Below are 27969 nucleotides of genomic sequence, written 5' to 3'. Positions count from 1 at the left end.
ACCCCTATGGTAGGGGGCGCTATAGTATTCATTTTGATTAAAATTAATATTGCATTCCATTCATGCCCCAATCTCGCATATGTGATGTGAATGTGAGCTCTGTAGGGCAATGCCTGTGGTAGTGAGAGGACATCGAAAAAACAGGAAACAAAGGCGTATTTCGGTGGCGGCGTACGGGCGAACCGTGTGGAATTTGGAGAAAACGTGGATAACTTTTGAAAACCCATGTGTCTAGATGCGGCATGTGAAATCTGAGCTCATTTGGACCAAAAACCTGAGACTAGTAGCGTTTTGAAAACACGCTGCGAATGAAGTGGCGAATTTTTGATCCAAAATGGCCGACTTCCTGTCTGTCATAGAGCAGTGCTTCAATTCATATTTATGCTTGTCCCCCCATTCTCTATCACTGTTCTGCTTTTTGTGTGTGTTTTCCAAAATAAACCAGGCTCCTCTCCCATAGGGGTGAATTTTTAGGTGGCGCCGTCGAGTCAGGGGGCATGGGACATTTTCCCGACACCAATTTTATGAAATTTTTTGCCGAGCCGGTCGATTCTATACCCCCATGTGAGACTTTTCGTGAATGTTCAGGGGGTGAAAAATGCGATTGTTTTGGCGGAAAAACGAAGAACAATGTTAATATGCAGTGTGGCCCTGAGCTGTGTGGCTCTGACTGTATATGAGAGGGGTCTGTGGCTTTGCACCGGAAACCGTGTACATAATACAGGTATGGTGTAATGGACTTTTTTGACCCTTTTAATGCCCACAATTATCTCCCCAAGTTTCATGCCAATCGGACAAAGTTGTGTATTTTACCAATACTATAGGGGGCGCTATAGTGTTCATTAAGATAACAATTAATAGTGCATTCTATTAATACCCTCACATCGCACGTGTGATGTGAATTTGAGCTGTGTAGACCAATGCATGTGCGTGTCAGACATTTTTTAATGATTTTTTTTTAGTATTTGCACCCCTGGTGGCCAACCGTGGAAAATTACTCATAGCCATAATGTAATTTTTTGTGTCATCTGATGCCACCGATTTATTACCCGAATTTCGAAGGAATCCGATAATGTTGGCGTTCACCCCTATGGTAGGGGGCGCTATAGTGTTCATTTTTATTACAATTAATAATCCATTTTATTAATACCCTCATATTACACGTATGATGTGAATTTGAGCTGTGTAGACCAATGCATGTGCGTGTCAGACATTTTTAAATGATTTTATTTGGAGTCTTTGCGCCCCTGGTGGCCAAGTGTGAAAAATTACCTATGCCTGTAATATTATTTTTTGGTCCATGTCATGCCCCCAATTTATTCCCCGAATTTCGTAGGAATCCGATAATGTTTGCGTTTCACCCCTATGGTAGGGGGCGCTATAGTGTTCATTTTGATTAAAATTAATATGGCATTCCATTCATGCCCCAATCTCGCATATGTGATGTGAATGTGAGCTCTGTAGGGCAATGCCTGTGGTAGTGAGAGGACATCGAAAAAACAGGAAACGAAGGCGTATTTCGGTGGCGGCGTACGGGCGAACCATGTGGAATTTGGAGAAAACGTGGATAACTTCTGAAAACCCATGTGTCTGGATGTGGCATGTGAAATCTGAGCTCATTTGGACCAAAAACCTGAGACTAGTAGCGTTTTGAAAACACGCTGCGAATGAAGTGGCGAATTTTTGATCCAAAATGGCCGACTTCCTGTCTGTCATAGCGCAGTGCTTCAATTCATATTTATGCTTGTCCCCCCATTCTCTATCACTGTTCTGATTTTTGTGTATGTTTTCCAAAATAAACCAGGCTCCTCTTCCATAGGGGTGAAATTTTAGGTGGCGCCGTCGAGTCAGGGGGCATGGAACATTTTCCCGACACCAATTTTATGAAATTTTTCGCCGAGCCGGTCGATTCTATACCCCCATGTGAGACTTTTCGTGAATGTTCAGGGGGTGAAAAATGCGATTGTTTTGGCGGAAAAACGAAGAACAATGTTAATATGCAGTGTGGCCCTGAGCTGTGTGGCCCTGACTCTATATGAGAGGGGTCTGTGGCTTTGTACCGGCAACCATGTACATAATACAGATATGGTGTAATTGACCTTTTTTGACCCTTTTAATGCTCACAATTATCTCCCCAAGTTTCATGCCAATCGGACAAAGTTGTGTATTTTACCAATACTGTAGGGGGCGCTATAGTGTTCATTTAGATAACAATTAATAGTGCATTCTATTAATACCCTGATATCACATGTGTGATGAGAATTTCAGCTGTCTAGAACCATGTATGTGCGTGTAAGAAATTTTTTTATGATTTTTTTTTTAGTGTTTGCGCCCCTGGTGGCCAACCGTGGAAAATGACTCATGGCCATAATGTAATTTTATGTTTCTTCTGAGACCATGAATTGATGCCCCAAATTTCATAGGAATTGGATAATGTTGGCATTTCACCTCTATGGTAGGGGGCGCTATAGTGTTCATTTTGATTAAAATTAATATTGCATTCCATTCAAGGCCCAATCTTGCATATGTGATGTGAATGTGAGCTCTGTAGGGCAATGCCTGTGGTCGTGAGAGGACATCGAAAAAACAGGAAACGAAGGCGTATTTCGGTGGCGGTGTACGGGCGAACCGTGTGGAATTTGGAGAAAACGTGGATAACTTTTGAAAACCCATGTGTCTGGATGTGGCGTGTGAAATCTGAGCTCATTTGGACCAAAAACCTGAGACTAGTAGCGTTTTGAAAATACGCAACGAAAAATTTGGCAAATTTTCGATTCAATATAGCCGACTTCCTGTCCGTCCTAGGGCCGCACTATGATTGGCTTTTTTGCTTGTCTCCATGAGCTCTATCACTGGTGTGAATTTCGTCAAGCTAGGGCGAAAAATGCGTGTCAGCTCCCAATTCATTTTAAAATTTTGAATTTTCTAGGTGGCGCTGTTGAGCCGGTGTGCTTCGAACATTGTCCCGACGCCAATTTTATGAAATTTTTCGCCGAGCCGGTCGATTCTATACCCCCATGTGAGACTTTTCGTGAATGTTCAGGGGGTGAAAAATGCGATTGTTTTGGCGGAAAAACGAAGAACAATGTTAATATGCAGTGTGGCCCTGAGCTGTGTGGCCCTGACTCTATATGAGAGGGGTCTGTGGCTTTGCACCGGCAACTACGTACATAATACAGGTATAGTGTAATTGACTTTTTTGACCCTTTTAATGCCCACAATTATCTCCCCAAGTTTCATGCCAATCGGACAAAGTTGTGTATTTTACCAATACTGTAGGGGGCGCTATAGTGTTCATTTAGATAACAATTAATAGTGCATTCTATTAATACCCTCACATCACACGTGTGATGCGAATTTGAGCTGTGTAGACCAATGCATGTGCGTGTCAGAAATTTTTTTATGATTTTTTTTTTAGTATTTGCGCCCCTGGTGGCCAACCGTGGAAAATGACTCATGGCCATAATGTAATTTTTTGTTTCTTCTGATGCCACTGATTTATTCCCCGAATTTCGTAGGAATCCGATAATATTGGCGTTTCACCCATATGGTAGGGGGCGCTATAGTGTTCATTTTTATTATAATTAATAATCCTTTTTTTTAATACCCTCATATCACACGTGTGATGTGAATTTGAGCTGTGTAGACCAATGCATGTGCGTGTCAGACATTTTTAAATGATTTTTTTTTTTAGTATTTGCGCCCCTGGTGGCCAACCGTGGAAAATGACTCATGGCCATAATGTAATTTTTTGTTTCTTCTGATACCACTGATTTATTCCCCGAATTTCGTAGGAATCCGATAATATTGGCGTTTCACCCCTATGATAGGGGGCGCTATAGTGTTCATTTTTATTACAATTAATAATCCATTTTATTCATACCCTCATTTCACACGTGTGATGTGAATTTGAGCTGTGTAGACCAATGCATGTGCGTGTCAGACATTTTTAAATGATTTTTTTTGGAGTCTTTGCGCCCCTGGTGGCCAAGTGTGAAAAATGACCTATGCCCGTAATATTATTTTTTGGTCCACGTCATGCCCCCAATTTATTCCCCGAATTTCGTAGGAATCCGATAATGTTTGCGTTTCACCCCTATGGTAGGGGGCGCTATAGTGTTCATTTTGATTAAAATTAATATTGCATTCCATTCATGCCCCAATCTCGCATATGTGATGTGAATGTGAGCTCTGTAGGGCAATGCCTGTGGTCGTGAGAGGACATCGAAAAAACAGGAAACGAAGTCGTATTTCGGTGGCGGCGTACGGGCGAACCGTGTGGAATTCGGAGAAAACGTGGATAAGTTCTGAAAACCCATGTGTCTGGATGTGGCATGTGAAATCTGAGCTCATTTGGACCAAAAACCTGAGACTAGTAGGGTTTTGAAAATACACAACGAAAAATTTGGCGAATTTTCGATTCAATATAGCCGACTTCCTGTCCGTCCTAGGGCCGCACTATGATTGGCTTTTTTGCTTGTCTCCAAGAGCTCTATCACTGGTGTGAATTTCGTCGAGCTAGGGTGAAAAATGCGTGTCAGCTCCCAATTCATTTTAAAATTTTGAATTTTCTAGGTGGCGCTGTCGAGCCAGTGTGTGTGGGTCATTTTCGTGATGCATATTTTCTTGAATTTTTTGCCAAGCCGGTCGATTTGATACCCCCATGTGAGACTTTTCGTTGACGTTCAGGGGGTGAAAATTGCGATCCCAGGGGGAGAAAAAAAATAATAATAATAAGAAGAAGAAACCCAGGAAGAACAATGCCCCTCGCCATCACTTCGTGAGTGGCGAGGGCCAATAATCACAAATAATCATCATAAAATTAACATTAAAGGAGAAAAGTGCAGAATAAAAACTTGGCCTGTCTCACATCTTCAGGAAGACTGTTTCAGGTTTTAGTTGCATAAAACTGAAACACTGATTCTCCATGTTTAGTCCTAACTCTGGGCACCAGCAGGAGGCCGGTCCTTGAAGTCCTCAGAGTGTGAGATGGTTCATACTTGTTCACAAGCAGAGGTGCTTTAAAGTCTATTCTCTGAGTCACAGGAGCCAGTGCAGAGACCTGAGCACAGGATGTACTGCAGCTGTCGCTCGTTTGGAGAGGCCAGTGAGCAGGATGTTACAGTAGTCTAACCTACTGGAGACAAATGCATGGATAAGTCTCTCTAGGTCTGGTTTTGACAGTATACCTTTGATTTTTGCAATGTTTTTTAGATGGTAAAAAGCTGCAGATGTTATTGATTTGGTGTGGCTGTTAAAGTTCAAGTCTGAATCCATTATATACATAAGAGGAGGCAGGAAAAACAAATTATTCATTTGTGTACTATATTGATAGAATAATCTTTTATGTTTTAAGGTGAGCCTTCCTCTACACCGTGATGGGACTGATGGTAAAGCTGAGGTGTTTTGGAGTCTTCATCCCATCGGCCCTAATTCTAAAGACGTCACTGCCAATGACCTAAGACCATTCAACGGGACAGTGATTTTCCTTTCTGGACAGAGTAACGCTTCAATCAACTTCACTGTTTTTGCCGATGATATCCCTGAAGTGAATGAGACATTGCTGATCACTCTTGACAGGTATGGAAAAAACAGTTGTTATATTTTCTTTATATGTGTAATATATGTACTGTTAAGAGTTGTTCAGAAGTTTAGACTTGATTATATTTTTATAGTTCTTTGGAGGGCTCAATTACTTTTATAAGGCTGGCGAACATGATACCTACAGTAACATCTAAATACAATGTAGTCCTTTAACGCAGATACATTTGTGATAGACAAACAAACAACTTGGTAACAACAACTGCTGTAGAATCGGAAAATAACAAACTATGAATGTTCTCTGGTCGTGTAATGTGAACATATAACAAGAGATAATTATAACTTAATTGCAATACAATAATACAATTGACAAAATCTGCAGTAGCAAAACTATACAGGCATAGACCACTCAAAATCTGATTCCAAACAATTAACCACAGTAACTGGCAGATGGTCTTAAATCATTCATGAAGATGTTTGTGATTATGTTAAAATAATCACAGTTAATTACATAGCTGTTAGTTTGCGTTTTAGGCGGCTGAGAACATTTGTTTTAGCTCTGATGTGAATGCCGCTTTTCTCCCCTCCACACGTCTTTGTAGGGTGGAGGCTGCACGTTTTACAGTGTACTTTGGGTAAGTGCAGATTGAGGAGAACCTGCTTCTTTTATGTGGTGTGAATCAAGACCTTGTTTTGCCTAGAAGGGCCCACTTCAAGAACTGTGTTTGCAGTGGGGATGGGGCGAAGGGGACGGGGTGGTGGTTTTAATGCACCGTGTGAAAACTGGTCTTATAGAATTATATAGAATTCCTTCCGTCTGTGATGTGACATACTTTGATTGTTTTTTAGCATGCTTGTTTCTGAGATATTTGTTTCAAACCTTTTTTCAAACACAATACCCTGGTGTGTTGATTGACATGTTAATGAAAGTGGATTTAACAGCAGGATTTCGTCATGTGAATTCAGGAATGCATTGACCATTTTAAATTAACACTTCTTTGTTCCCATAACATTCACATTCAGTTTGTAATGGAGTTGGGGGTGGGCTAATACTCAAGTGTTTGTTTGTGTCTTAGGACGAATGTTGAGAATCAGATCCTCAAATCTGGATTTACAAGTAGAGAAATTGTCATTATTGAGAATGACGTCCCTGGAGGTGTGTTTGAGTTTGCTGAATCTTCTAAAGGTCCATTTATTATTGAAGTAAGAATGCACTCAACTTTATGAATTCTAACACAATTTTGAATTTGAAACTGTCAATTGTATGCTTTTAATTTTACTCCTTTACATTTTTTTGTTTACATAGGAGGGTGGTAGTTTGGATCTTCGTTTAGTCCGAACCCAGGGGCTGCTGCTGAAAATATTTTTGGATTATTCTGTTGTCTCACTGCAACAATCAGACAGTGCGTCTGTGATAACATCAGAGTTTGCAGGCTCTGTTGGTCCTGTGTTTTTTAATCCAGGGGAGAAAGAGCTCTCTATTGGACTGATAGCAAATAAAGATGGTATCCCAGAGGTAAGGCACATGCATTATTAGTATATTCTTACATTATAGATATGTTCTTTTTTATTATTGTCTACCCTGTTTTTTGTCTACAGCTTGATGAGATGTTTTCAGTCGTACTTATTAGCCCCAATACTTCACTCAGCCGTCTAGGCAACCGCACACAGGTCAACATCACAGTGCGCAGGAACGATGACCCTTTTGGGATCATTGAGTTTGTCAGCCCTAATATAACACTGGCCATCAATGAGAGCAAAGGCAGCGATATTCAGAGTGGTATGTAAAAGCAAAGATGAATTTAAATTAAAGAAATCAAATTGAACAACTCGGGGCGGGTGCAGAGAGATCCGGGCGGCAGTCAAAGGCGGGGACCTCGACGACCGGATCTCCGGACATGGAGACTAGCTCTGGGGACGTGGAACGTCACCTCGCTGGGGGGGAAGGAGCCTGAGCTTGTGCGGGAGGTTGAGTGTTACCGGCTAGATATAGTCGGCCTCACCTCCACGCACAGCTCGGGCTCTGGAACCCAACTTCTCGAGAGGGGTTGAACTCTCCATTTCTCTGGCGTTGCCCGCGGGGAGCGGCGGCGAGCTGGTGTGGGCTTGCTCATTGCCCCACAGCTCAGCCGCTGCGTGTTGGGGTTCACTCCGGTGAACGAGAGGGTCGCGTCCCTGCGCCTTCGGGTCGGGGACAGGTCTCTCACTGTTGTGTCGGCCTACGGGCCAAACAGCAGTGCAGAGTACCCGGCCTTCTTGGAGTCCCTGGGAGGGGTACTAGACAGTGCACCAACCGGGGACTCCGTTGTTCTCCTGGGGGACTTCAACGCCCATGTGGGTAACGACAGTGACACTTGGAGGGGCGTGATTGGAAGGAACGGCCTCCCCGATCTGAACCCGAGCGGTGTTTTGTTATTGGACTTCTGTGCTAGTCACAGCTTGTCCATAACAAACACCATGTTCGAGCACAAGGGTGTCCATCAGTGCACGTGGCACCAGGACACTCTAGGTCGGAGGTCGATGATCGACTTTGTTGTCGTGTCATCTGACCTCCGACCGCGTGTCTTGGACACTCGGGTGAAGAGAGGGGCTGAGCTGTCAACTGATCACCACCTGGTGGTGAGTTGGATCCGCTGGCGGAGGAGGAAGCCGGACAGACCTGGCAGGCCCAAGCGCATTGTGAGGGTCTGCTGGGAACGTCTGGCGGAGCCCTCTGTCAGGGGGGTCTTCAACTCCCACCTCCGGGAGAGCTTCTCCCTGATCCCGGGGGAGGTTGGAGACATGGACTCCGAGTGGGCCATGTTCTCCACCTCTATTGTCGATGCAGCTGCTCGTAGCTGTGGTCGTAAGGTCTGTGGTGCTTGTCGCGGCGGCAATCCCCGAACCCGGTGGTGGACACCGGAAGTAAGGGATGCTGTCAAGCTGAAGAAGGAGTCCTATCGAGCCTTGTTGGCTCGTGGGACTCCTGAGGCAGCTGATGAGTACCGGCGGGCCAAGCGTGCCGCGGCTCGGGCAGTCGCAGAGGCAAAAACTCGGGGTTGGGAGGAGTTCGGAGAGGCCATGGAGAAGGACTATCGGACGGCCTCAAAGAGATTCTGGCAAACCGTCCGATGCCTCAGGAGGTGGAAGCAGTGCTTCACCAACACTGTTTACAGTGCGGGTGGAGAGCTGCTGACCTCGACTGGGGATGTTGTCGGGCGGTGGAAGGAATACTTTGAGGATCTCCTCAATCCCACTGTCACGTCTTCCGAGGAGGAAGCAGAAACTGGGGACCCAGAGGCGGACTCGTCCATCACCCTGGCTGAAGTCACTGAGGTGGTTGGAAAGCTCCTCGGTGGCAAGGCTCCGGAGGTGGACAAGATCCGTCCTGAGTACCTCAAGTCTCTGGATGTTGTGGGGCTGTCTTGGCTGACATGTCTCTGCAACATCGCGTGGCGGTCGGGGACAGTACCTGTGGAATGGCAGACCGGGGTGGTGGTCCCTCTGTATAAGAAGGGGGACCGGAGGGTGTGTTCCAATTACAGGGGAATCACACTCCTCAGCCTTCCCGGTAAGGTCTATTCCAGGGTACTGGAGAGGAGAATCCGACCGATAGTCAAACCTCGGATTCAGGAGGAGCAGTGTGGTTTTCGTCCTGGTCGTGGAACACTGGACCAGCTCTATACTCTTCATCGGGTCCTCGAGGGCTCATGGGAGTATGCCCAACCAGTCCACATGTGTTTTGTGGATCTGGAGAAGGCATTCGACCGTGTCCCTCGTGGTGTCCTTTGGGGGGTGCTCTGGGAGTATGGGGTCCGGGGCTCTTTGCTAAGGGCTGTCCGGTCCCTGTATGACCGGAGCAGGAGCTGTGTTCGCATTGCCGGCAGTAAGTCAGACCTGTTCCCAGTGCATGTTGGACTCCGCCAGGGCTGCCCTTTGTCACCGGTTCTGTTCATTATATTTATGGACAGAATTTCTAGGCGCAGTCAGGGGCCGGAGGGGGCCTGGTTTGGGAACCACAGGATTTCATCTCTGCTGTTTGCAGATGATGTTGTCCTGATGGCTTCTTCGAGCCAGGACCTGCAGCAGGCACTGGGGCGGTTTGCAGCCGAGTGTGAAGCGGCTGGGATGAGAATCAGCTCCTCCAAATCCGAGGCCATGGTTCTCGACCGGAAAAAGGTGGTTTGCTCTCTCCGGGTGGGTGGTGAGTCTCTGCCCCAAGTGGAGGAGTTCAAGTATCTCGGGGTCTTGTTCACGAGTGAGGGAAGGATGGAGCGTGAGATTGACAGGCGGATCGGTGCAGCGTCTGCAGTGATGCGGTCGCTGTATCGGTCCGTTGTGGTAAAGAAGGAGCTGAGCCGGAAGGCGAAGCTCTCGATTTACCGGTCAATCTACGTTCCTACCCTCACCTATGGTCATGAGCTCTGGGTAATGACCGAAAGGACAAGATCGCGGATACAAGCGGCTGAAATGGGCTTCCTCCGCAGAGTGGCCGGGCGCACCCTTAGGGATAGGGTGAGGAGCTCAGTCACATGGGAGGAGCTCGTAGAGTAGAGCCGCTGCTCCTACACGTTGAGAGGAACCAGCTGAGGTGGCTCGGGCATCTGCTCAGGATGCCTCCTGGACGCCTCCCTAGGGAGGTGTTCTGGGCATGTCCCACCGGGAGGAGGCCCCGGGGAAGACCCAGGACACGCTGGAGGGACTATGTCTCTCGGCTGGCCTGGGAACGCCTTGGGGTCCCACCGGAGGAGCTGGAGGACGTGTCCGGGATGAGGGAAGTCTGGGAGTCCCTGCTTAGACTGCTGCCCCCGCGACCCGGCCCCGGATAAGCGGAAGAAAATGGATGGATGGATGGAAATTGAACAACTCCTCTAAGCTTTGATTAGTTAAAAATTTGTAATGATAAAATTAAATCATATTGTAATTTGCTAATAATTTACTTTATGCTTACAGTGGTTTACCCTGTTACTAGAAGAAAGGGTACTTTTGGAGAGGTTTCTGTGTCTTGGTCAATTGAACCAGCGTCATCACAAGACGTCAGTCCAACGGAGGGCGTCATAACATTCATGGAAGGAGAGTATCTAAAAAACCTCTCACTCTCCTCTGTGCCTGATGAGGTACATATATAAATAATTTTTGAATATCTGTAACTAATGACTTAATAAAAAGGCATTTGTATTTTTTTGTGTTTGTTTTCTTTTAGATACCAGAAGACTTGGAGAGTTTCACTATTGACCTTTTTAATGCAACAGATGGAGCAAAGCTTGGGCAGTTCCACAGAGCCAACCTCATGATTAATAAGAATGATGACCCTATTTATTTCTCTGGTGACCATTATACTGCATAATTCAAATTAATAAAATTTTCAAAATATTTATGTATTGTACTAAGTAATAACAATGACTCTTTATCTTTTTTTTCTAACTATAGAGCCAGTGGTCGTACTAGTTGAAGAAGGAGGCATGGCTAACTTCACAGTTTTCAGGGCCGGGCCGGCAGACTATGTGTCCACCGTCATGCTGCGTGTGGACTATGGTGATGCTTCTCCTGAGGACTTTACACTGATGAGAAATGACACAGTGCTGGTGTTTGAAATTGGTGAACGGGAAAAGAACATTTCAGTGGCAGTTGAAGAGGACGATATACCAGAGGACAATGAACGCTTTTACATTGTCCTGCATAATGCTACAGGTCAGTTTTATTAATTGTATAATTAATAGTTTATATCTTATGTGTTACGTGTTTTTTTATGTGTTTTGTTTTTTTTTTTTTTTAGTGGTGTAGTTCACTACCATGCCGTGATGTTGTGTGTCAGGAATTAGAATGAAAAGCTAATGGGCTCCAAGTACTTTAATTACCGTGGGGTTAAACATTGTGGAGGATACAAAGACTGGCCACTTCACTGGTCTCTCACAGTTTACTGATGACATACAAATTTAGTGAGGAGTGGGATTTGTGTGTACCAAGTGACAATGTGGTCAAAGTCATTAATGCCATGGCACACTACTGAGAATTTTGGCGTGCCCACTTTTAATTAAGTGGATGAATAAAAGGCAGCACTGATTTTGAAAATACATTTTTGCGCCAACAATTGTTATAGGTGTTTCATAAATTTGCAGTTATTTTAATTTTGTATACTATAAAAATGTATCTATCTTTATGCAGGTGATGCAGTTGTGTATGGAGACGACACAGCCACTGTTGTAATCGTAGCCAATGATGATGCCAATGGGATTTTCTCCCTGGATTCTCTTTCAAAACCTGTTGAGGAGGGTGGGACAAATAGCTTCTAGTAAGATTTAAAAGATGTAAATACTACATTGTATGCACATGGGTCTAGCTCCTCACACAGTTTTTCTCTGTTGCAGTGTTCTACGCTCCAGGGGCATCTTTGGTAATGTTACAATCTTCTGGCAGTTGTATACCAATGACTCTGTAACGCCGCTTGAGGAAAGTCAGGAGTTTACAAACACCTCTGGTACAATTACTTTCACCTCACACGAAAAGAGCAAACCTATCATCTTGGAAGCCATCTCAGACATGCTCCCAGAAATGGATGAGTTTTACATTCTCAAGCTTGTCAATATTTCTGGTAAGACTGAAATTGATAGCTTTATTATGAATGCTTATTGACAGTTTTTAACATTAATGCAAAGCTGTCTTACTTGTGGTTCTCTAGGAGGTGATGCAAAATTAGCCAGCACTTCATTAAATGCATCAGTTTTTATTCCCCTCAATGACGACCCATTTGGCGTCTTTGCGATTGCCAATGACAATCTGGACCAGGAAGTAGCAGAAGATGTGCTTTCAGAGGATGATATGGCCGATGTCACCTCATTTACCATCTTACGGCAACAGGGCACATTTGGGGATGTGCGTGTTGCCTGGGAGATTGTTTCTGGACACTTTCCAGAAGGCCTCCCTCAGATGGATGATCTGCTCCTTCAAGCCTCTTTCCCCGATGCTGTCGAGCTGAGGCCGTTTGACCGAAGACATCACTCGGGTACAGACGCATGGTCTTTCTCCGGACATCCTGGAGCTTATGGAGTCATCTCTCCTGAAGACAGCCCTGCCCCCCTAAGCAACTTCACCTTCTCTGCTTGGCTGATGCCTAAAACAAACACAGATGGCTTCATATTGTCTAAAGGAATCGTGAATGGCACACTCTATTATGGAGTTAAAGTTCAGACTAATGAGTCTCATGTAACTGTCATGCTGTACTACACAGCGATTGGGTCAAACAAAACTCAAGTGGCTCAGGCCTCGACTGAGAAGTTTTTAGAGGATAAGATGTGGATTCATGTGGTCATTATTGTAGATGATGGCATTATTGAGTTTCTTCTGGATGGAAGTTCTATACCTGGGGGATTAAAGAGCATCAAAGGAGAGGGCATTGTGGATGGTAAGATGCAAATAATTACCCAGACACTATGTTTTATTGTGACGATAACTTGATGTACATAAAGGTGTTTCTGTGTGAAATATTTTCCCTGTTTCATGCAGGGCCATCCTCCATGTTCATTGGCTCAGATCCTAATGGACAGCAGCGTTACACTGGTGTTCTGCAAGATGTCCGTCTGTACCGATCTAAACTGAACCGCAGTTACATCCATGAGCTCCACAACCAGCCCGCTAAAGCTGACCTGAGGATGATCTCAGGTTACCTGCGCTACCGCCAGGAGGAGAGTCAGAAGTCATTTGTGGTAGAGGTTCGAGATGACAATGAGGAGGAGGGTGAGGAGGTCTTCTATCTGCAGCTCATAGCTGTGCACGGAGGAGCTCGCCTGCCTCACCCCAAACCCACGGCCATTCTTAGAGTAATGAAAAGTGACTTTGCAAATGGGCTCTTTGGATTCACCGGTGCCTGTATACCTAATGTAAGTACATACACGTTTTGCCACATGTCTCCCCAGAGGACAGTGAATAGACTGTACATACCTGTAGAAACACATGTAATGTAAACCCACTTGTTTGGTAGTTCCTGTCCTGCTGCATATTTTATTAGTTGCCATGCCTGGCTGCAGAGGCAGCAGGCTGCCCCTTTTTAGTTAGATTGGACACACAGACTTTCATCTTAGCCCCTCTCAGGTGTAGCGACAGCTGGTGAGGCCGCAGCCCTGACACTCAAGGCATTCCTGTAGTAGTGGATGAGGAGTTCCAACACTGACAGGGAGATCCTGTTGCCTGGTCAAGTTAGCACAACAGGTGGCATAGCTGCAGATGACATTCCATCAGAACTGGAGGATTTCTAAATATTTATACCCTTTAAGCATAATGCAGCATAATAGTCTAGTCTAAATTGAACACCAATTTTTCATTTCTAAAGGTCACAGAGGAGGGGTCTACTATATCTTGTGTAATTGAGCGTATGCGTGGATCTCTGGACTTTGTTTACATAAACTACACTGTCACCCAGCTGGAGAGCATAGACAACAGTACTCCAGCTCATCAGGACTTTGTTAATGCAACTGGTGCTGCGCTTTTTGCTCCTGGACAGCGCTCTGAGGTAGGTCTGCAATCCCACTGGACAGTGTTTAAAACATATAAATTATTAGCTCTATCTAGTGGCGATTTGTGTAATTTTGTATCATTAAACCACTGCATTGCATAACATTTTTGTACTACATACATTAAATTACCTTTCTTCAGGTGCTGAACCTGCTGGTGTTTGATGACAACCTCCCAGAGCTGACTGAGTATTTTAAAATTACCCTGGTATCTGCTGAGTCAGGTGATGGGAAGCCAGGTTCTACCCCAACCAGTGGTGCAAGCATTGACCCGTATAATTCTGTGAACACTGTCACTGTGGCAGCCAATGACTATCCCTATGGTACATACAGTAGTTTAAAAGAACACTTGTCTTTTTTAAATGTTTAATCATTAACACCCATTTTACAGGCTTGTTGCAGTTTGAGCCAACTATACCTGAAAACGGTTTGATCCCTCCAGCAACACAACCAGCTCACATTACTGTGAACGAGGAAGATGGAGTGGTCCATTTGCCAGTGGCCAGAGCTCAGGGCCTTTTGGGCAGGGTCATGGTCAGCTATAGGACTGTTCCCTTTACAGCCTCCAGTCCTGAAGACTATGAGGTCAAAATTATACATTTAATGCCAATGCATTATCACTAGAGTTTAGTTTATAATATTTGAATTTATTGTACCAGTATATTTGTATGTTTACACACATTTTTATTGTAGGATTCTGTCGGTCTACTGGACTTTCTTCCAGGCGAAAGATTGAAGTTTGTTAACATCACTATTGTAGACAATATTGCACCTGAGCTTGAGAAAATTTTCAGAGTGGAGCTTTTTAATGCAAATGGAGGTGGGTACCAATGTTATGATGTAGAATGAATATTTTAGCATAACTCCCAATTAGTGTTTGACCTTGACCCTGTTCTTTCCTTTATGAATTGGTGTCTGGTTTATGATCAATGCGCTGTGCTTCCTGCTTTACACCTGCCTCCCTCTGCTCCTGTGCTTTGGCTCTTGCTCTTCTTGTGTGGCTCTCTCTGCACTGACACTCATGTGATCCTGTATGTGATCCATCAGTGGATCAGTGGCTTAGTGAAGAGAGTGGTAGTGGAGAGAATGACTTTGACTTTCTTCTTCCATCACATCTCCAACACAGTAAGTCTGCTCTACTTTTGCCCATTTACTGCTTTTACAATGCTTCTTTCATAGGCTGTGCTTAAATGTGCACTCAAAATCTGATTTCTGGAGTAGTCTGATTTAAATCTAATCTTCTGATCCCACAGACTATTCACCTCAGACATTTTAATAATCTGTCAACTCCAGCAACTGGATAATATTCAGATTTTTGTGTGCATGTAAACATAGCGATTGCTCCCAGAATATAATTCCCAATTTAATAGTTTAAATGATTATAGCTACAATAGAGAAATAGTTACTTTGTGTGCCCGTGCTCCTCAGACACATTATATTGTGTGTGACATTTACATTGCACTGTGACCCATTGAAGTTCTCACATAGAGATGTGGGAAAAGTAAATATTGTGTCATGTGCTGCCTTGAAGAGTGGATCTAGTTACCAATTCTTTACTCTTTTTATTTACATGAAATGACATGATTGTGTTCATCACTGAGATTTTTTTTTTTTTTTTACAAAACCTTTGTTATGTTTTACTAAAATACACTTTGTTTATAGCCAGTCTGGGTGTAGCCTCTCGCCTCACTGTCACCATCGCAGCCTCGGACAATGCTCATGGGGTTTTTGATTTTAACCCCAATTCTCTCTATGTAACTGGAACAGAACCTGAGGATGGACAAAGTGCTGTTTTTCTTCAGGTTTGCTAAACCCAAAATCGAAAAACATCTGCAAATATAGTGATATATATACATGATTGATTGGGTTGATTTATTAGGTGGATCGCTCATTTGGGGACCTCTCTAATGTCACTGTCTACTGGGAGGTTGACCCCAGTTCTGAAGGAGAGATTGTCAGCCGAATTGGAAATCTTACTTTTAACGTTGGACAGACATCAGAGAACATCACAATCCATGTAGCTCAGGACGAGGTTCCCGAATTGGACAGAAGCTTCACTGTTTCACTGGTCAAAGTTTCCGATGGTCGGCTGGGTTTTCAGACAGCTGCCACTTTAACTATACTGGCCAGTGATGATCCATATGGCGTTTTTGTGTTTGCCAATGCCACTAAGCCCATCTGGATCCCTGAAGCTGACTCAAATGTGACCTTTACAATCCTCAGACAAAAAGGCTTAATGGGAGAGGTAATTGTTCAAAAATCATAACTACCCATGCAATAATGATAGTAAAAAATGCGACACATTCCCTGTTTATATTTTTTGCAGGTGAAGGTAACATTTGCAACATTGACTGAAGCTGAACCAGCCCCTTACACAACCCAGAGAGTTGGACGCGCCACTGAAGGCCTAGACTTTGTTTCCCTTTTTAATTCAGTTGTGTTTCTGGCCAATCAGACTGAAGCAAATATCACACTACATATACTTGATGATGATCTCCCAGAAAGAAATGAGTCAGTGTTTGTGAAATTAATCAGTGTTCAGCTCATCAAAGGTGAACAAGACAGGCCTGGTAACTGAACAGATTTTTATTCTTAGATATTTTCTCAACTCATAATAGTCTAGCACGATCAAAATCCTGTTTTTTCTACCCCCAGTTTCAAATTCTCCTTCTCTGGGACCTATACCAAGCATTGTGGCCCAGGTCATAATTGAAACCAGTGATGACAGTTCTGCAGTGCTGGAGTTGTCTTCCTCCACAGTCACTGTCCCTGAAGAGTTCAACGGACCATTTCTGAAAGTGACTAGAACTGGAGGGATTTTTGCAAGTGTATCTGTGAAGTTTGATGTAATGGATGGCACCGCTAACATCAGTAAGTTCCTCAAAACATAGCAAGCAACCAACCAAGCAAAACAACATGACCGAGTAACATATAATAGAAAGATTTTATCAGCAACATTTACTGTATGATCTTCTCTTCTTACAGAAAATGACTATATAGTGGCCTCAACTGATGTTCTTCTACTTGAAGGAGAAACTAGTAAATATATCCCCATCTTTGTCCTTGATGATAACGAGCCTGAGATAGAGGAGACCTTTCGTGTGGTACTCAATAATGTGACCACTGGAGGCGCTGTTCTTGGTCCACTCACTCGGGCAACTATCACCATAATGCCTTCTGATGATCCTTTTGGTGTCTTTGGTAAATATTTTCATTATGTTTTTTTTCTTATATATAATAATAAGATGTAACAAAATGTGTTTCTAATTTCTTTGTACTTTTATGTAGTTTTCCGGGCTGATCCAGTCACAATAGAAGAACCAGTTTCAAACTCAACTGAAGTTACGCTGCCTATAGTCCGTAATGCTGGGATCACTGGTACTGTTGTAATCCAATGGCAGGCAACAGTAAATGGACAAGTAGCAACTGGAGACATCAGACCCACTTCAGGAGTTGTGAGCTTTGCACCGGGAGACACTTTAAAGTTACTAAAAGTGGAGGTTTTACCTGATGACATACCTGAAATAGATGAGGTAAGTTAATATGCACCACCACCACCTCATCAAATTCACTAATCTATTTGTTTTCTAGATTATAAAAGTGGAGCTTACCAGTGCTAGTAATGGAGGGAGGATTGGTGCCAACAAGTCTATGGATATTGTAGTCCCTGCCAATAATAATCCTTACGGGACAGTCTTTTTTGATCAGTCTGTTTACCTTGTTCAGGAGCCTTTGGAGGGCATTTTTAGAGCCAACATTGCTGTACGCAGAAGGTACTTAATCATTGTCAGTTTAACATTTTTCTACTTTTTACTTTGTATATTCATCATTTGGTTCATGTCTTTCAGTGGTGGACATTTTGGCCGTTTGGAAATAACTTACAGCACTTTTGAGACTGACTTGGTTGGCTCTGCTCTAGATTATGGCCAAGACCTTCTGGTGTATTATGAAACACTCAAATCAGGAGTTGTATCTGGCATCACTCAAAGGACAGTGAATGTGACAGGCCAGAAAGACCCAGTTAGTGCCTGTGCAGCTGCGTGCCTGAGGGAGCGCACCTGCCAAGCCTTCTCCATATTGCCTGTCGCTGCATCCCCATCATGTATTTGGGTGACTTCGGCTGCTGAAAACCTAATACCAAATCCCCAGTTTCTGACATATGTGAAAAATGCCACTGCTGTTGCTGTACTGTTCAGTGGCAAGGCAGAGGCAAACGCTGACTACACCCCTGTGACCAATCAAAGTGCTTTTATGGAGGACGGGGCAGAGTTGACCAACCTCACTGTGCCAATACTGACTGATAAGGCTGCTGAAATGGATGAGAGATTTTCTATTCAATTATTAAAGGCAAGTTACTTTATTAAAGTTGTGTTTGCACTAATGTTTTAATGCTCAATTCTACGTTTGCTGGAGGAAGTATCTGAGGTGAGGGAAATCTGGGAGTCCCTGCTTAGACTTCTGTCCCCCCTACTTGGCCCCGGAAAAGCAGAAGATGGATGGGCATATGCAATTAGCTTTGAATAGGCCGTCATAAATGTTTTTTGTCTCGGCCCTGCTATTCAGTCTCAATGCATATTGATATAAAATTCTTTCTGCAGGTTCAGTTGGTGAATTTGACTGTGGCTCAAAAAAACCTGCCTACCATTGGTCAGCCAGACAAAGCTGAAGTGATTATTGGAATGAACGGAGATGCTTTTGGTGTGTTTGTGATATACACCATTAGTCCCGGTGCCACTGATGAGGGGCGCTTTCTGGAGGTGACGGAGGAGTCTATGGCAGAGGTGCCATTGGTGATTGAACGGCGTGGAGGAAACGTGGGAACTGTCAGTGTGGAGTGGAGAATAGTCGCAGGTAAAGCCACACCAGAGGAAGATTTCATTGGCACTGGAGGCACTCTCGTCTTTGATGGTAAGTTTATGAGAAATGTGCTTTTATAATTGTAAGAAGTGGCAAGTTTCATACGTTATGTAATCAATTGTCCACAGGGGATTTGAAGAAGACAGTAGTTATCCAAATCAAGGATGATGGTAAACCAGAAGACAGTGAAGACATCACAATCGGTCTTGTAAATGCAAAAGGAGGAAGTCGTATAATGCCCAGCTCTGACTCTGTAACTATTGTAATACTTGCCAATGATAATGCAGCCGGGGTAATCGGTTTTCACCCAGGTTCACGTTCTGTTGTTGCAAGAGAGGGTAAGTTTAAAAGTCTTAATATTCAGCATGCTATAGACTTAAAGGATTAAATGGCTGAATTGCATCCCACTTTATTCGATAGGCCAGACTCTGTCCTTGCTGGTTGAGAGGACAGCTCCAGGTTTTGGAAATGTCACAGTCACTTGGACTATAACAGGACCTAGAGTGGGACTAACATTCACCCAAACATCAGGAACACTTTTTTTTGCAAAGGTTTTTATATATATATAGATACATATGTGTGTGTGTGTGTGTGTGTGTGTGTGTGTGTGTGTGTGTATGTTTATTTTGATTTCAGTTGAAAGCATTGATCTATATTCTTTTTTGTTTTATGTATTTACACAGTGTGAATATTAAATAATGTACTTGTCGTACTTTTAGGGACAGCTGAACACCACAATAGTTTTGGACCTTCTTGATGATGCAGCTCCAGAGAACAAAGATGAATACCGAGTGTTATTGTCTGACATTCAAACCTATGGTAAAACATTAAATGCTTAGTACATACAAAGAGATTATTCTGAATATTCTTGTGTTTCTCGCACACAGGAGTTGGGGTGACAGGCCATGCTGCTTTGGATGTTGAGGGCAGAGAGTCTTTAATTACTGTGGACACTAGTGACGAACCGTTTGGCATGTTGACCATCGCTCCATCGTCCCTTATGGTGACCACAGAAGAACTTGACAAGATTATAAACATCTATATCAACAGAGAATTTGGTGCATCAGGTTGGCCCAAATGTCAAGAAGAATTGACTTTTTCCCATGCCCTTTCCAACTAGTTTCTAAAATGACATGTGATTATTTTGTCCAGGAGCTGTGAATATTTCATATGAAGTCATTAGAGGATCACTCCAGAACCTGTCACAAGTGGAGGGTAACCTTGCCGACCCTGGAGAAGATTTTATTGCTGAAAGTGGATTTGTCATTCTTCAAGATGGGGAGACTTCTGTTGCCATTCCCGTCACTATACTAGATGTAAGCATTCCCGCCTATTTCTGTATTTATGTTATAATTTATTGACACAACAACTATTTCAATTTCAGGACAATATTCCGGAAATAAGAGAGTTTTTCTTGGTTAATGTGACATCCGCAGTGCTGATTACAACTCTTGCTACAGATCCCCAAATTGGTAAGGCATTCAAATTGATTTAAAATGACTTCTCAGTTTCCATAATCTTTCTCATGGTCTATTTGTCTTTCATAATGTTTAGAGACTGTACATTGCACATTGTCAGGTAAAACACTATGTCATTGCTTATTGCTCATAGGCTTTCATTAAATGGCATTGCACTAGATCTGCTGCTTGTGAGACCTACTATTGCCATGTAGTTTATGGGAGAATCTTCTGCTTTTGCATAATTTTAGAAAGTGGTGAGTTGACAGAATACATCCTGGAGCCTCCCTGAACACTAAGGGCATACTGCCTGGAGACACTGAGTAAATACACAGCCCTCTTTTGGTAACAGTCATTATGTGGCTTGGATAGCCGGATTGATGCTTTCCATGATTGAGGAAGCACAGGGATTTGGTGGTAGCTGAGTAGCACTGTGTGGTATATAGGGAGAAAGCCAAGCTAAACCCGTAGATGGCCTCCCAGAGCCTCAGCCAGAGCACAGACTTTCAGGGGGTCATAAATCAGTCCATCCTAAAGACTTTCTTCTCATACTCCCAGCCCCCTCTTGGCTTCATTAATTTGCTTCTTTCTTTTGTTGTCAACTGCTGTCTTGCTGCCTAAAACCCTATTATACTTGGTTAAATAATAAAATATATATGTTTTTTGCCTTGTTTTAAAGATGCTGCTGGCTTGGTGGCAGAGATCATCATTACTGCTAATGATGGTATTAGAGGTGTCATTGAATGGACAAATACAATGTAGGAATAATTACTATTATGTTACATTTATACTTGCATTGATTATGTTTAATTTGTAAATGTGTATTTTTATAGGTATGAAGTCAATGAAACAATAGGGTCCTTGACTTTAGTCGCCTACAGGAACAAAGGAACCTACGGCAACGTGTCACTCATCATTACAGCTCAGAATTTAGAGGCTCAGCTGGGATTGGACTACAACATCAGTGAAACTGTATGGATACATATAATACAAATATTCATATGGAAGATACATTTATACTAAATTGTGACTTCACTTTCTCACCCACAGACTCTGCACTTTGTTGATGGTGAAAGACTGAAATTTGTTGAAGTACAGATTATAGATGATCTTATTCCAGAGAGAGCAGAACGATTTCAGTTGATTCTGTCTCAACCTTCCCAAGAAATTGTCTTGGGCACTAATACAACAGGTACAGCTTTGGCAAACAAACAGAAAGCACATGTTTTATGTTTATGGTATGTGTCCAAAACAATATTATTTTACTTACAGCCACTGTGAATATCCAGGCTAGTGATGATGGAAACGGAGTTATTTCATTCAACACCAGTGAGCCCTTTCTTTTAAAAGAGCCAACTGCAGCGTCCGGACTGGGGGAGAGTATGGCCATTATGTATATAGTGCGTAACCCAGAGAAAGGCATATATGGCACCGTCACTGTGCAGTTCACCATCACTGATGCAAACGGCAGCCTAGCGGACAGTGACCTGAACCCAGCACAGGGAGTTGTGGTGTTTGATGAAGGAGTGAGGTTTAAGGTGGGAGACTCTTATGTGACAATAAATATAAGCCACATAAGACTTATTTACAATCAATAACTGATTTCCTTGTGACAGACACTTGAAATTCGGGCAGTTTTGGATGCAGAGCCAGAAGCAAATGAAACCTTTATCATGGTTTTGTCAAGTCCAACAGGAGGGGCCAGACTTGGAGATCAACTTGAAATTTCCATCACCATTTTAGAGAACATTGCACCATCTGGTTTATTTAGAATTGGACCTACTCTAAACAGGTGTGGTTCATAAACATCATTATGCAAAGGAGGGCATTACAAAACTCAAATACTCATAATGTATTGTTTCTGAACAGAACAAGAACTGAAGTAGTGGCCGAGGAAGGCAGAACAGTATTTCTCACTGTGTCTCGCAGTAACGGCCTTGAGTCGTCTGTCAGTGTGGAATGGGAGGCTAAGTCTGCCACTGCTATTGCGTCTGGTAAGTATACTGCCACTTACTTACCTAAACCATTACAATGTTCTATGGCCTTTTGGATTTTTTTTTTCGTATGAACATAGGTGGCCCCTTCCCAAGAATTGGCGTGTATCAGAGTTTTGAAGACAGCTCGACTGCAGCTTGGTGCTCAGTCCCAAGTGGCCTCTCTCCTTCTCTTATTATGAGACTCGATAAAAGGCCAGCCATTGGATCATCACACACACTGGGCACGCTCCACCAGTGGCAAGGTGTTTTTGTGCCAATTATGGTATGACTCTATCATTTAATTAGATTTCAACTTCAATATTGTTCCTCTAATATTCTTATTGTCCTTTTTTGTCCAGTCTGTTAAGATTCAGAATCCAAACTCCTGTGTTGGTTTTGCACACAACGGCACCAGCTTCATTGGGATCTCACACAGCGGTCCACCTTTCAGTCCTGCTGCCAATTTGAGCATCTTTAAATTACACCAAGACCTCAACATTACATTAGTATGTTTAATACAGTGCCCCATGAGATTTTAGTTCATTTATTGTTTTGTTTCTGTTGCCTTTACCTGTCTTTATCTATCTCTTAGGAACAAACCGTTGGTATTGAAGCATCTGATGTTAAGCACTTTTCCATTGACGGCAGAAATTATTTGATAGCATCCAGTCAGGTATCAACTAAAAGATTTTACTTTCAGATCTTTTTTTTTTTTGGCTACTTAATAGTAATATTGATATATTATAATTAATATCATTATTGATATTTTTACGCTTTTTTCACAGATTTTTATTTGGACTGGAGGCTCTTTAGCTCTTTCACAGACACTTGACTTTGAACAGGACATTGTCAGTGTAACTACATTTACAGAAGCAGGTGAAGCACACCTCTTTGTGTGCATCAACCGTGTGACTGACAGCTGCCTCATCCTTAAATGGGCCAATGGCAGGTTTCAGGATCCACAGCCTCTCCCACTGACAGACAGAGGAACCCAGGTGGAGCAGGTCCACACAAGGACAAATGATACTCTTCTTCTAGTTGTAATAGCAGGTATATTTTAAGTTAAATTTATTTGTTAGCTTATGCATTTTATTGATGATAACTAATGGTAAAGACAGAAAGCCATAAATGTGATTTTTTTTAAATGTATTTATTGGATTAATATTGAGAAGAGACAGCATGAAGAAGGGTACTGAATGTGCATAAAACTTGACAAATCAATGGTTACTGGGATTTGCACAAAAAAGAAAAGAAGAAATAAGAAAAATAAATATTGTAACTATTTTTGTTATCAGCTATAAGTATTTTACCTAATTTAGTCTGAGTAAAAAAAACAAAAAACAAATGTGAGGGATGTTGTGCAACATTTGTTGTGTATTTACTGGAAATGCCTCAGTATGGAAGAGAGCAGAACCACAAAGGTTGTAATTTGTATGGCATGGGTGTGTCAGGGAGACCAGTTCTTACTTTACATAAACATGTTATTTTGGCATTGAAGTACATGGATCTGTCCTTACACAGGTCCTACTCCATCCTGTGAGGTGTTCAAACCTGGGCAGAGAGTAACACTCATTCAGTCCATTCCCCATCCTGTCATCACCTCCATACATGCCTTCAGTGATGCTTCAGGAGCAGGTAAGCATTGAAGCATTACTACGTTTCTATTTAACTTGTATTTTAAACCAAAGCAAAATTTACCTTTCTTTCAGCTTACATACTCCTAACTGGAAGAAATAGTTCATCCCTTTATACCTGGAGATCGGATGTTAGTCTGTTCACTATGATCCTGAGGGTCCCTCCAGCCAATAGCTATCTTTCTCTTGTGATGCCCTCCTTAAACAGCTCCAAGACTCTCATAATGTCTGCTGAGGACAATAGCTCAACTATTTACGAACTGACTTATGTCTCCAGCCAATCTGACTTTCTCCCCAGGTACCATCAAACATATTAAGTAACTGGACTATAATGACACAGGACATCTAACATAATCGTAATCTTTTTTTAGTTTTGGTGAGTTGCTCTTTGCACCAGGTGTCAGTGAACTTGAGATAGCTGTGAACGTTATTGATGATGACATCCCAGAAGTGGAGGAGTACTTTTATGTCACTCTGAAAAATCCAAAGGGTGGAGCTGAAATTGGATTTGGTGGTCAGGTGACTGTTTTCATCCCAACTAATGATGATGCCTATGGAGTCATTGGCTTCTCTCCTGTAAGTGCGATTAAACCTTTACAAGTCATTTAGTTGTTGTCACTGATTAGACGAGTCATGTTTTTCTGTGGTCTAGGACTTCCTGTCTATTGAAGTTGAAGAAATGATGCAAGATTATCAAATAAACCTTATAGTGGAGAGGAAAAGAGGCACTTTTGGCAAACTGACAGTTCACTGGGCTGCTAAAGGCAATGTGTCAGACATCAAACCTGAATTGGGAGTGGTATGTACTGACTCTCTGCATGCGTGCACATACCTTAAGTTTAGGTATAATAAATACTTTTTGTTTTCCCTCATATAGATAACATTTGCCCAGGACCAGTCAGAAGCCAAAATCTCATTGACTGTAATAGCAGACGGTATCCCAGAACTTACTGAGACCGTCATTATAACTCTAACTGATGTAACAATGGAGGTGCAGGACTTGAAGAATGCTGCAGTCATCAACAAGCAACTGGCTCAGGCTGTAATTACCATCAAACCAAATGGCTCTCCATATGGGGTCATTGGGTGGCATCTGGACTCCCAGTTCACACAAACAAATGAGTCACAGAGTAAGTATATCACACAGAGTAAGTATATCAAACCCAAAATATGTATACTGTCGAAATGTCTGCGGTGAATCCTTTACAAGCAGATAGTATAATAAGTGATTTTTAAATAGCCTTCAATTATACATTTTTATTTATTTTGTTTTCCTTGTTTAAACACAGGAGGTGCAGTCAATGTTACTCTGTCCCTTGTCCGGGAGCAGGGTTCAATAGGTGATGTTGCTGTTCACTATCAAACCAGGTCAGCCTTGCATTTACCTCCCTCCAATCAAGCTACTGCGGGACAGGACTACATCGCCCGAACCAACACTGTTATAATGCCTGAGAGTGCAACTGTCGCTATTGTTACAATTACTATTTTACCTGTAAGGACTATATTCATCTGTTTAGAATTTTTGATTAATGTCTTAAAGTTAACCATAATGTGTTATTTCAAGGATAACATCCCAGAACTTGATGAAAGTTTTTTGGTAAATGTTACAAGTGTGGAGCTTGTTAGAGGAGCAGTGGGTCCAGGTCAACCCAGTGTGAAAAGGCCTGGTCTGGAAATAGCACAAATTGTCATCCTGGAGAATGACGACCCCAGAGGAGTAGTGCAGTTAAATGTGACAGAGGTCAGAAATAAAACATCATAAATTCTACTATAATTATAGAAATATTATGAATGTACATGTATTTATTATTTCAACATCATCTGTGCAGGATTTCCCAGGTGGAAAGTTTGCGTATGAGTTGCCACCACCCGATAACACAGTCAACCTCTCAATTATTAGACTTGCCGGCACAGTTGGAAGACTGGTTACATACTGGGAAGCAGAGCCAATCACTGCTGACGTCAATGATTTCAGTCCCAATTCTGGCAGTATCACTTTTCTAGATGGCCAGGTAAATGAAAATAATGCTGAAGATAGATAAGTTTGATGCCATACTGTGTAACATTACAGGCAAAACCTTGACATCTCTATGTAGACAACCAGCCGGCCAAGTTTTGCAGTGCAGCTTTTAATGTCTCTTTTATTTATGTTTCAGAGTAAAGCTGACATTGCCATCACTATTCTGGATGATGACCAAGTGGAGGCCTCTGAGACTTTTAGAGTGACTTTGCTTCATGTCATTGGCGGTGCACGACTTGGAGAGTTCACATCTATAGTTATAACAATACCACCCAATGACTCACAATTTGGACGCTTTGGATTTAGTGCATTAAAGGTTGGACTCACTGTCTGTTACCATAAATATATCAGTAAGATGAGCTGCCACAATTTTACTATTTTTATTTAATATGCTGCTCTTGTGTTTCTTCTTCAAGGCTGTGGTCAGTGAGCCAGAGTTTGTAGATGATCCAGCTGCTGTGGCCACCCTGGTGGTGTTGCGCTCTTCTGATGGTCTCGGGGCAGTGACCCTGAGGTGGCAGCTAGAACAAAGCGCAATTGAGGATCTTGCTCCTCTAAATGGGACCATTGTTTTTACTGAGGTAGTAAATGAAATATTTAAGTAAGATGTTAAAGAAGCAAGTAAACATGAGATTAACTTTATTTTCTTCCATTACTCCTAAATGTTTACAGAATGAGAATAAGATGACATTCGTAATTCGAGCCCTTGCTGACAGCATACCAGAAGGAGATGAGCACTTTAGCATACAGCTGTTTCCTGTGGTGAATGATGTCGTCATTGACCCATTAAAAGGTTTGGTTTTATGATTATGACATAAGGTTTTGGGATCTTAAAATAGTTCACCCATCATATTATTTAAATCCACTGTATTTATTAAACACATTTTAATAAACTTAACTTTTTCCAAAGTGATACACAGCAAAAATTATATAAAATACAAATGGCAAGATTTATCTAAATATCCAATAACTGTTCTAGGCATAGCTACAATCACCATAAAAGCAGACAAAGCAGCTCTAGGAATTGTTGGAGTAGCTGAATCCTCCAGGAACATCCTTATTGGAGAGCCCAAAGGACTGTACAATGGGAGCGCTGCAGTCAGGTTAGTCAAGACTTACACGTCCCTTGAATAATAGTCTGTTTTTGATTAATTTACACTCAGTTAATCTTACCTGTGTACATTCTAGTCTTGTGCGAGGTTCACCTGCATATGGAGATGCTCAGGTGTACTGGAACATCACACCAGCTACACCCTCTGAGTTTGAAAGAATCTCTGGAACTGTGACGTTTAGAGATGGACAGTCTGTTGCCACCATTTATTTAAAGGTATTTATTCATTGTAAATAGCCTGTTCCCCACCTCAATGACTTATTTATTTATTTATTTATTTATTTGGTATTTATTTATTTGAAGGACAGTGTGCAGATACATTAAAAAGATGGCTGCAGCAGATTTCCTAAATATGCTTATTGTTCTCTTCAGACTCTGGATGATGATATTCCTGAAGAACGTCAACAGTATCTACTTTCACTAACATCAATAACACCAGGGCTGGAGATAAGTCCAGAAGCGAGGCAGGCCAGCATTACAATGGCAGCTAGTGATAACCCCTTTGGCATATTTGCATTCATTCAACATCAGGTTACAGCTTCTGAAGAGGAGGGAATGGTATGTTTCACATATTCAATATCATTAATGAGTTCTGCAAGTAACAAGCTGATTTTTATGTCTTTTAATTTTACAATTAACAGGTCAATGTGACAGTTACACGATCTTTAGGAGCTCTAGGCAGTGTGTGGTTGAGCTATGAGACCTCAGGAAGCACAGCTGTCAGTGGAGTGGACTTTATTACAACTTCAGAACGACTTCTGTTCAACCCAGGCCAAATTTCACAGCAAATTACCATTTATATCAATGATGACAACCAACCTGAGGGCCCTGAAATGTTCCTGCTTAATATCACTAAAGTAGAGCTTGTCAATACAAGGTAAACTTAC

The 27969-nt window shown here is 42.5% G+C and overlaps 1 protein-coding gene across 1 annotated transcript in view; it reads left to right on the top strand.

The window, feature by feature from the left end:
• Positions 1 to 27969, top strand: part of adgrv1 (adhesion G protein-coupled receptor V1) — a 68535-nt gene that overhangs the window by 7582 nt on the left and 32984 nt on the right. Inside the window, exons 10-65 of the mRNA XM_055224485.1 lie at positions 5357 to 5580; positions 6618 to 6744; positions 6848 to 7057; positions 7141 to 7321; positions 10474 to 10637; positions 10724 to 10847; positions 10951 to 11211; positions 11686 to 11812; positions 11889 to 12112; positions 12200 to 12922; positions 13024 to 13397; positions 13847 to 14026; positions 14170 to 14350; positions 14419 to 14612; positions 14721 to 14859; positions 15075 to 15156; positions 15694 to 15829; positions 15907 to 16272; positions 16354 to 16597; positions 16683 to 16898; positions 17013 to 17228; positions 17316 to 17560; positions 17619 to 17800; positions 17876 to 18374; positions 18626 to 18935; positions 19013 to 19222; positions 19305 to 19435; positions 19604 to 19703; positions 19772 to 19951; positions 20037 to 20200; positions 20269 to 20356; positions 21021 to 21099; positions 21175 to 21313; positions 21392 to 21533; positions 21614 to 21879; positions 21958 to 22133; positions 22211 to 22335; positions 22416 to 22600; positions 22677 to 22823; positions 22910 to 22990; positions 23103 to 23367; positions 23839 to 23952; positions 24027 to 24249; positions 24323 to 24527; positions 24604 to 24750; positions 24829 to 25081; positions 25241 to 25443; positions 25516 to 25692; positions 25781 to 25963; positions 26108 to 26287; positions 26388 to 26552; positions 26644 to 26764; positions 26951 to 27074; positions 27160 to 27298; positions 27455 to 27640; positions 27724 to 27959. Coding sequence (XP_055080460.1) covers positions 5357 to 5580; positions 6618 to 6744; positions 6848 to 7057; positions 7141 to 7321; positions 10474 to 10637; positions 10724 to 10847; positions 10951 to 11211; positions 11686 to 11812; positions 11889 to 12112; positions 12200 to 12922; positions 13024 to 13397; positions 13847 to 14026; positions 14170 to 14350; positions 14419 to 14612; positions 14721 to 14859; positions 15075 to 15156; positions 15694 to 15829; positions 15907 to 16272; positions 16354 to 16597; positions 16683 to 16898; positions 17013 to 17228; positions 17316 to 17560; positions 17619 to 17800; positions 17876 to 18374; positions 18626 to 18935; positions 19013 to 19222; positions 19305 to 19435; positions 19604 to 19703; positions 19772 to 19951; positions 20037 to 20200; positions 20269 to 20356; positions 21021 to 21099; positions 21175 to 21313; positions 21392 to 21533; positions 21614 to 21879; positions 21958 to 22133; positions 22211 to 22335; positions 22416 to 22600; positions 22677 to 22823; positions 22910 to 22990; positions 23103 to 23367; positions 23839 to 23952; positions 24027 to 24249; positions 24323 to 24527; positions 24604 to 24750; positions 24829 to 25081; positions 25241 to 25443; positions 25516 to 25692; positions 25781 to 25963; positions 26108 to 26287; positions 26388 to 26552; positions 26644 to 26764; positions 26951 to 27074; positions 27160 to 27298; positions 27455 to 27640; positions 27724 to 27959 — 11063 coding nt within the window. The remainder of the gene's footprint in view (positions 1 to 5356; positions 5581 to 6617; positions 6745 to 6847; positions 7058 to 7140; positions 7322 to 10473; positions 10638 to 10723; positions 10848 to 10950; positions 11212 to 11685; positions 11813 to 11888; positions 12113 to 12199; positions 12923 to 13023; positions 13398 to 13846; positions 14027 to 14169; positions 14351 to 14418; positions 14613 to 14720; positions 14860 to 15074; positions 15157 to 15693; positions 15830 to 15906; positions 16273 to 16353; positions 16598 to 16682; positions 16899 to 17012; positions 17229 to 17315; positions 17561 to 17618; positions 17801 to 17875; positions 18375 to 18625; positions 18936 to 19012; positions 19223 to 19304; positions 19436 to 19603; positions 19704 to 19771; positions 19952 to 20036; positions 20201 to 20268; positions 20357 to 21020; positions 21100 to 21174; positions 21314 to 21391; positions 21534 to 21613; positions 21880 to 21957; positions 22134 to 22210; positions 22336 to 22415; positions 22601 to 22676; positions 22824 to 22909; positions 22991 to 23102; positions 23368 to 23838; positions 23953 to 24026; positions 24250 to 24322; positions 24528 to 24603; positions 24751 to 24828; positions 25082 to 25240; positions 25444 to 25515; positions 25693 to 25780; positions 25964 to 26107; positions 26288 to 26387; positions 26553 to 26643; positions 26765 to 26950; positions 27075 to 27159; positions 27299 to 27454; positions 27641 to 27723; positions 27960 to 27969) is intronic.

The sequence above is a fragment of the Periophthalmus magnuspinnatus genome, chromosome 9, assembly GCF_009829125.3.
Source record: "Periophthalmus magnuspinnatus isolate fPerMag1 chromosome 9, fPerMag1.2.pri, whole genome shotgun sequence".
Lineage (NCBI taxonomy): Eukaryota > Metazoa > Chordata > Actinopteri > Gobiiformes > Gobiidae > Periophthalmus > Periophthalmus magnuspinnatus.
Note: the sequence above shows the minus strand (reverse complement) of the source record. Positions and strands in the feature narration are given on the sequence as shown.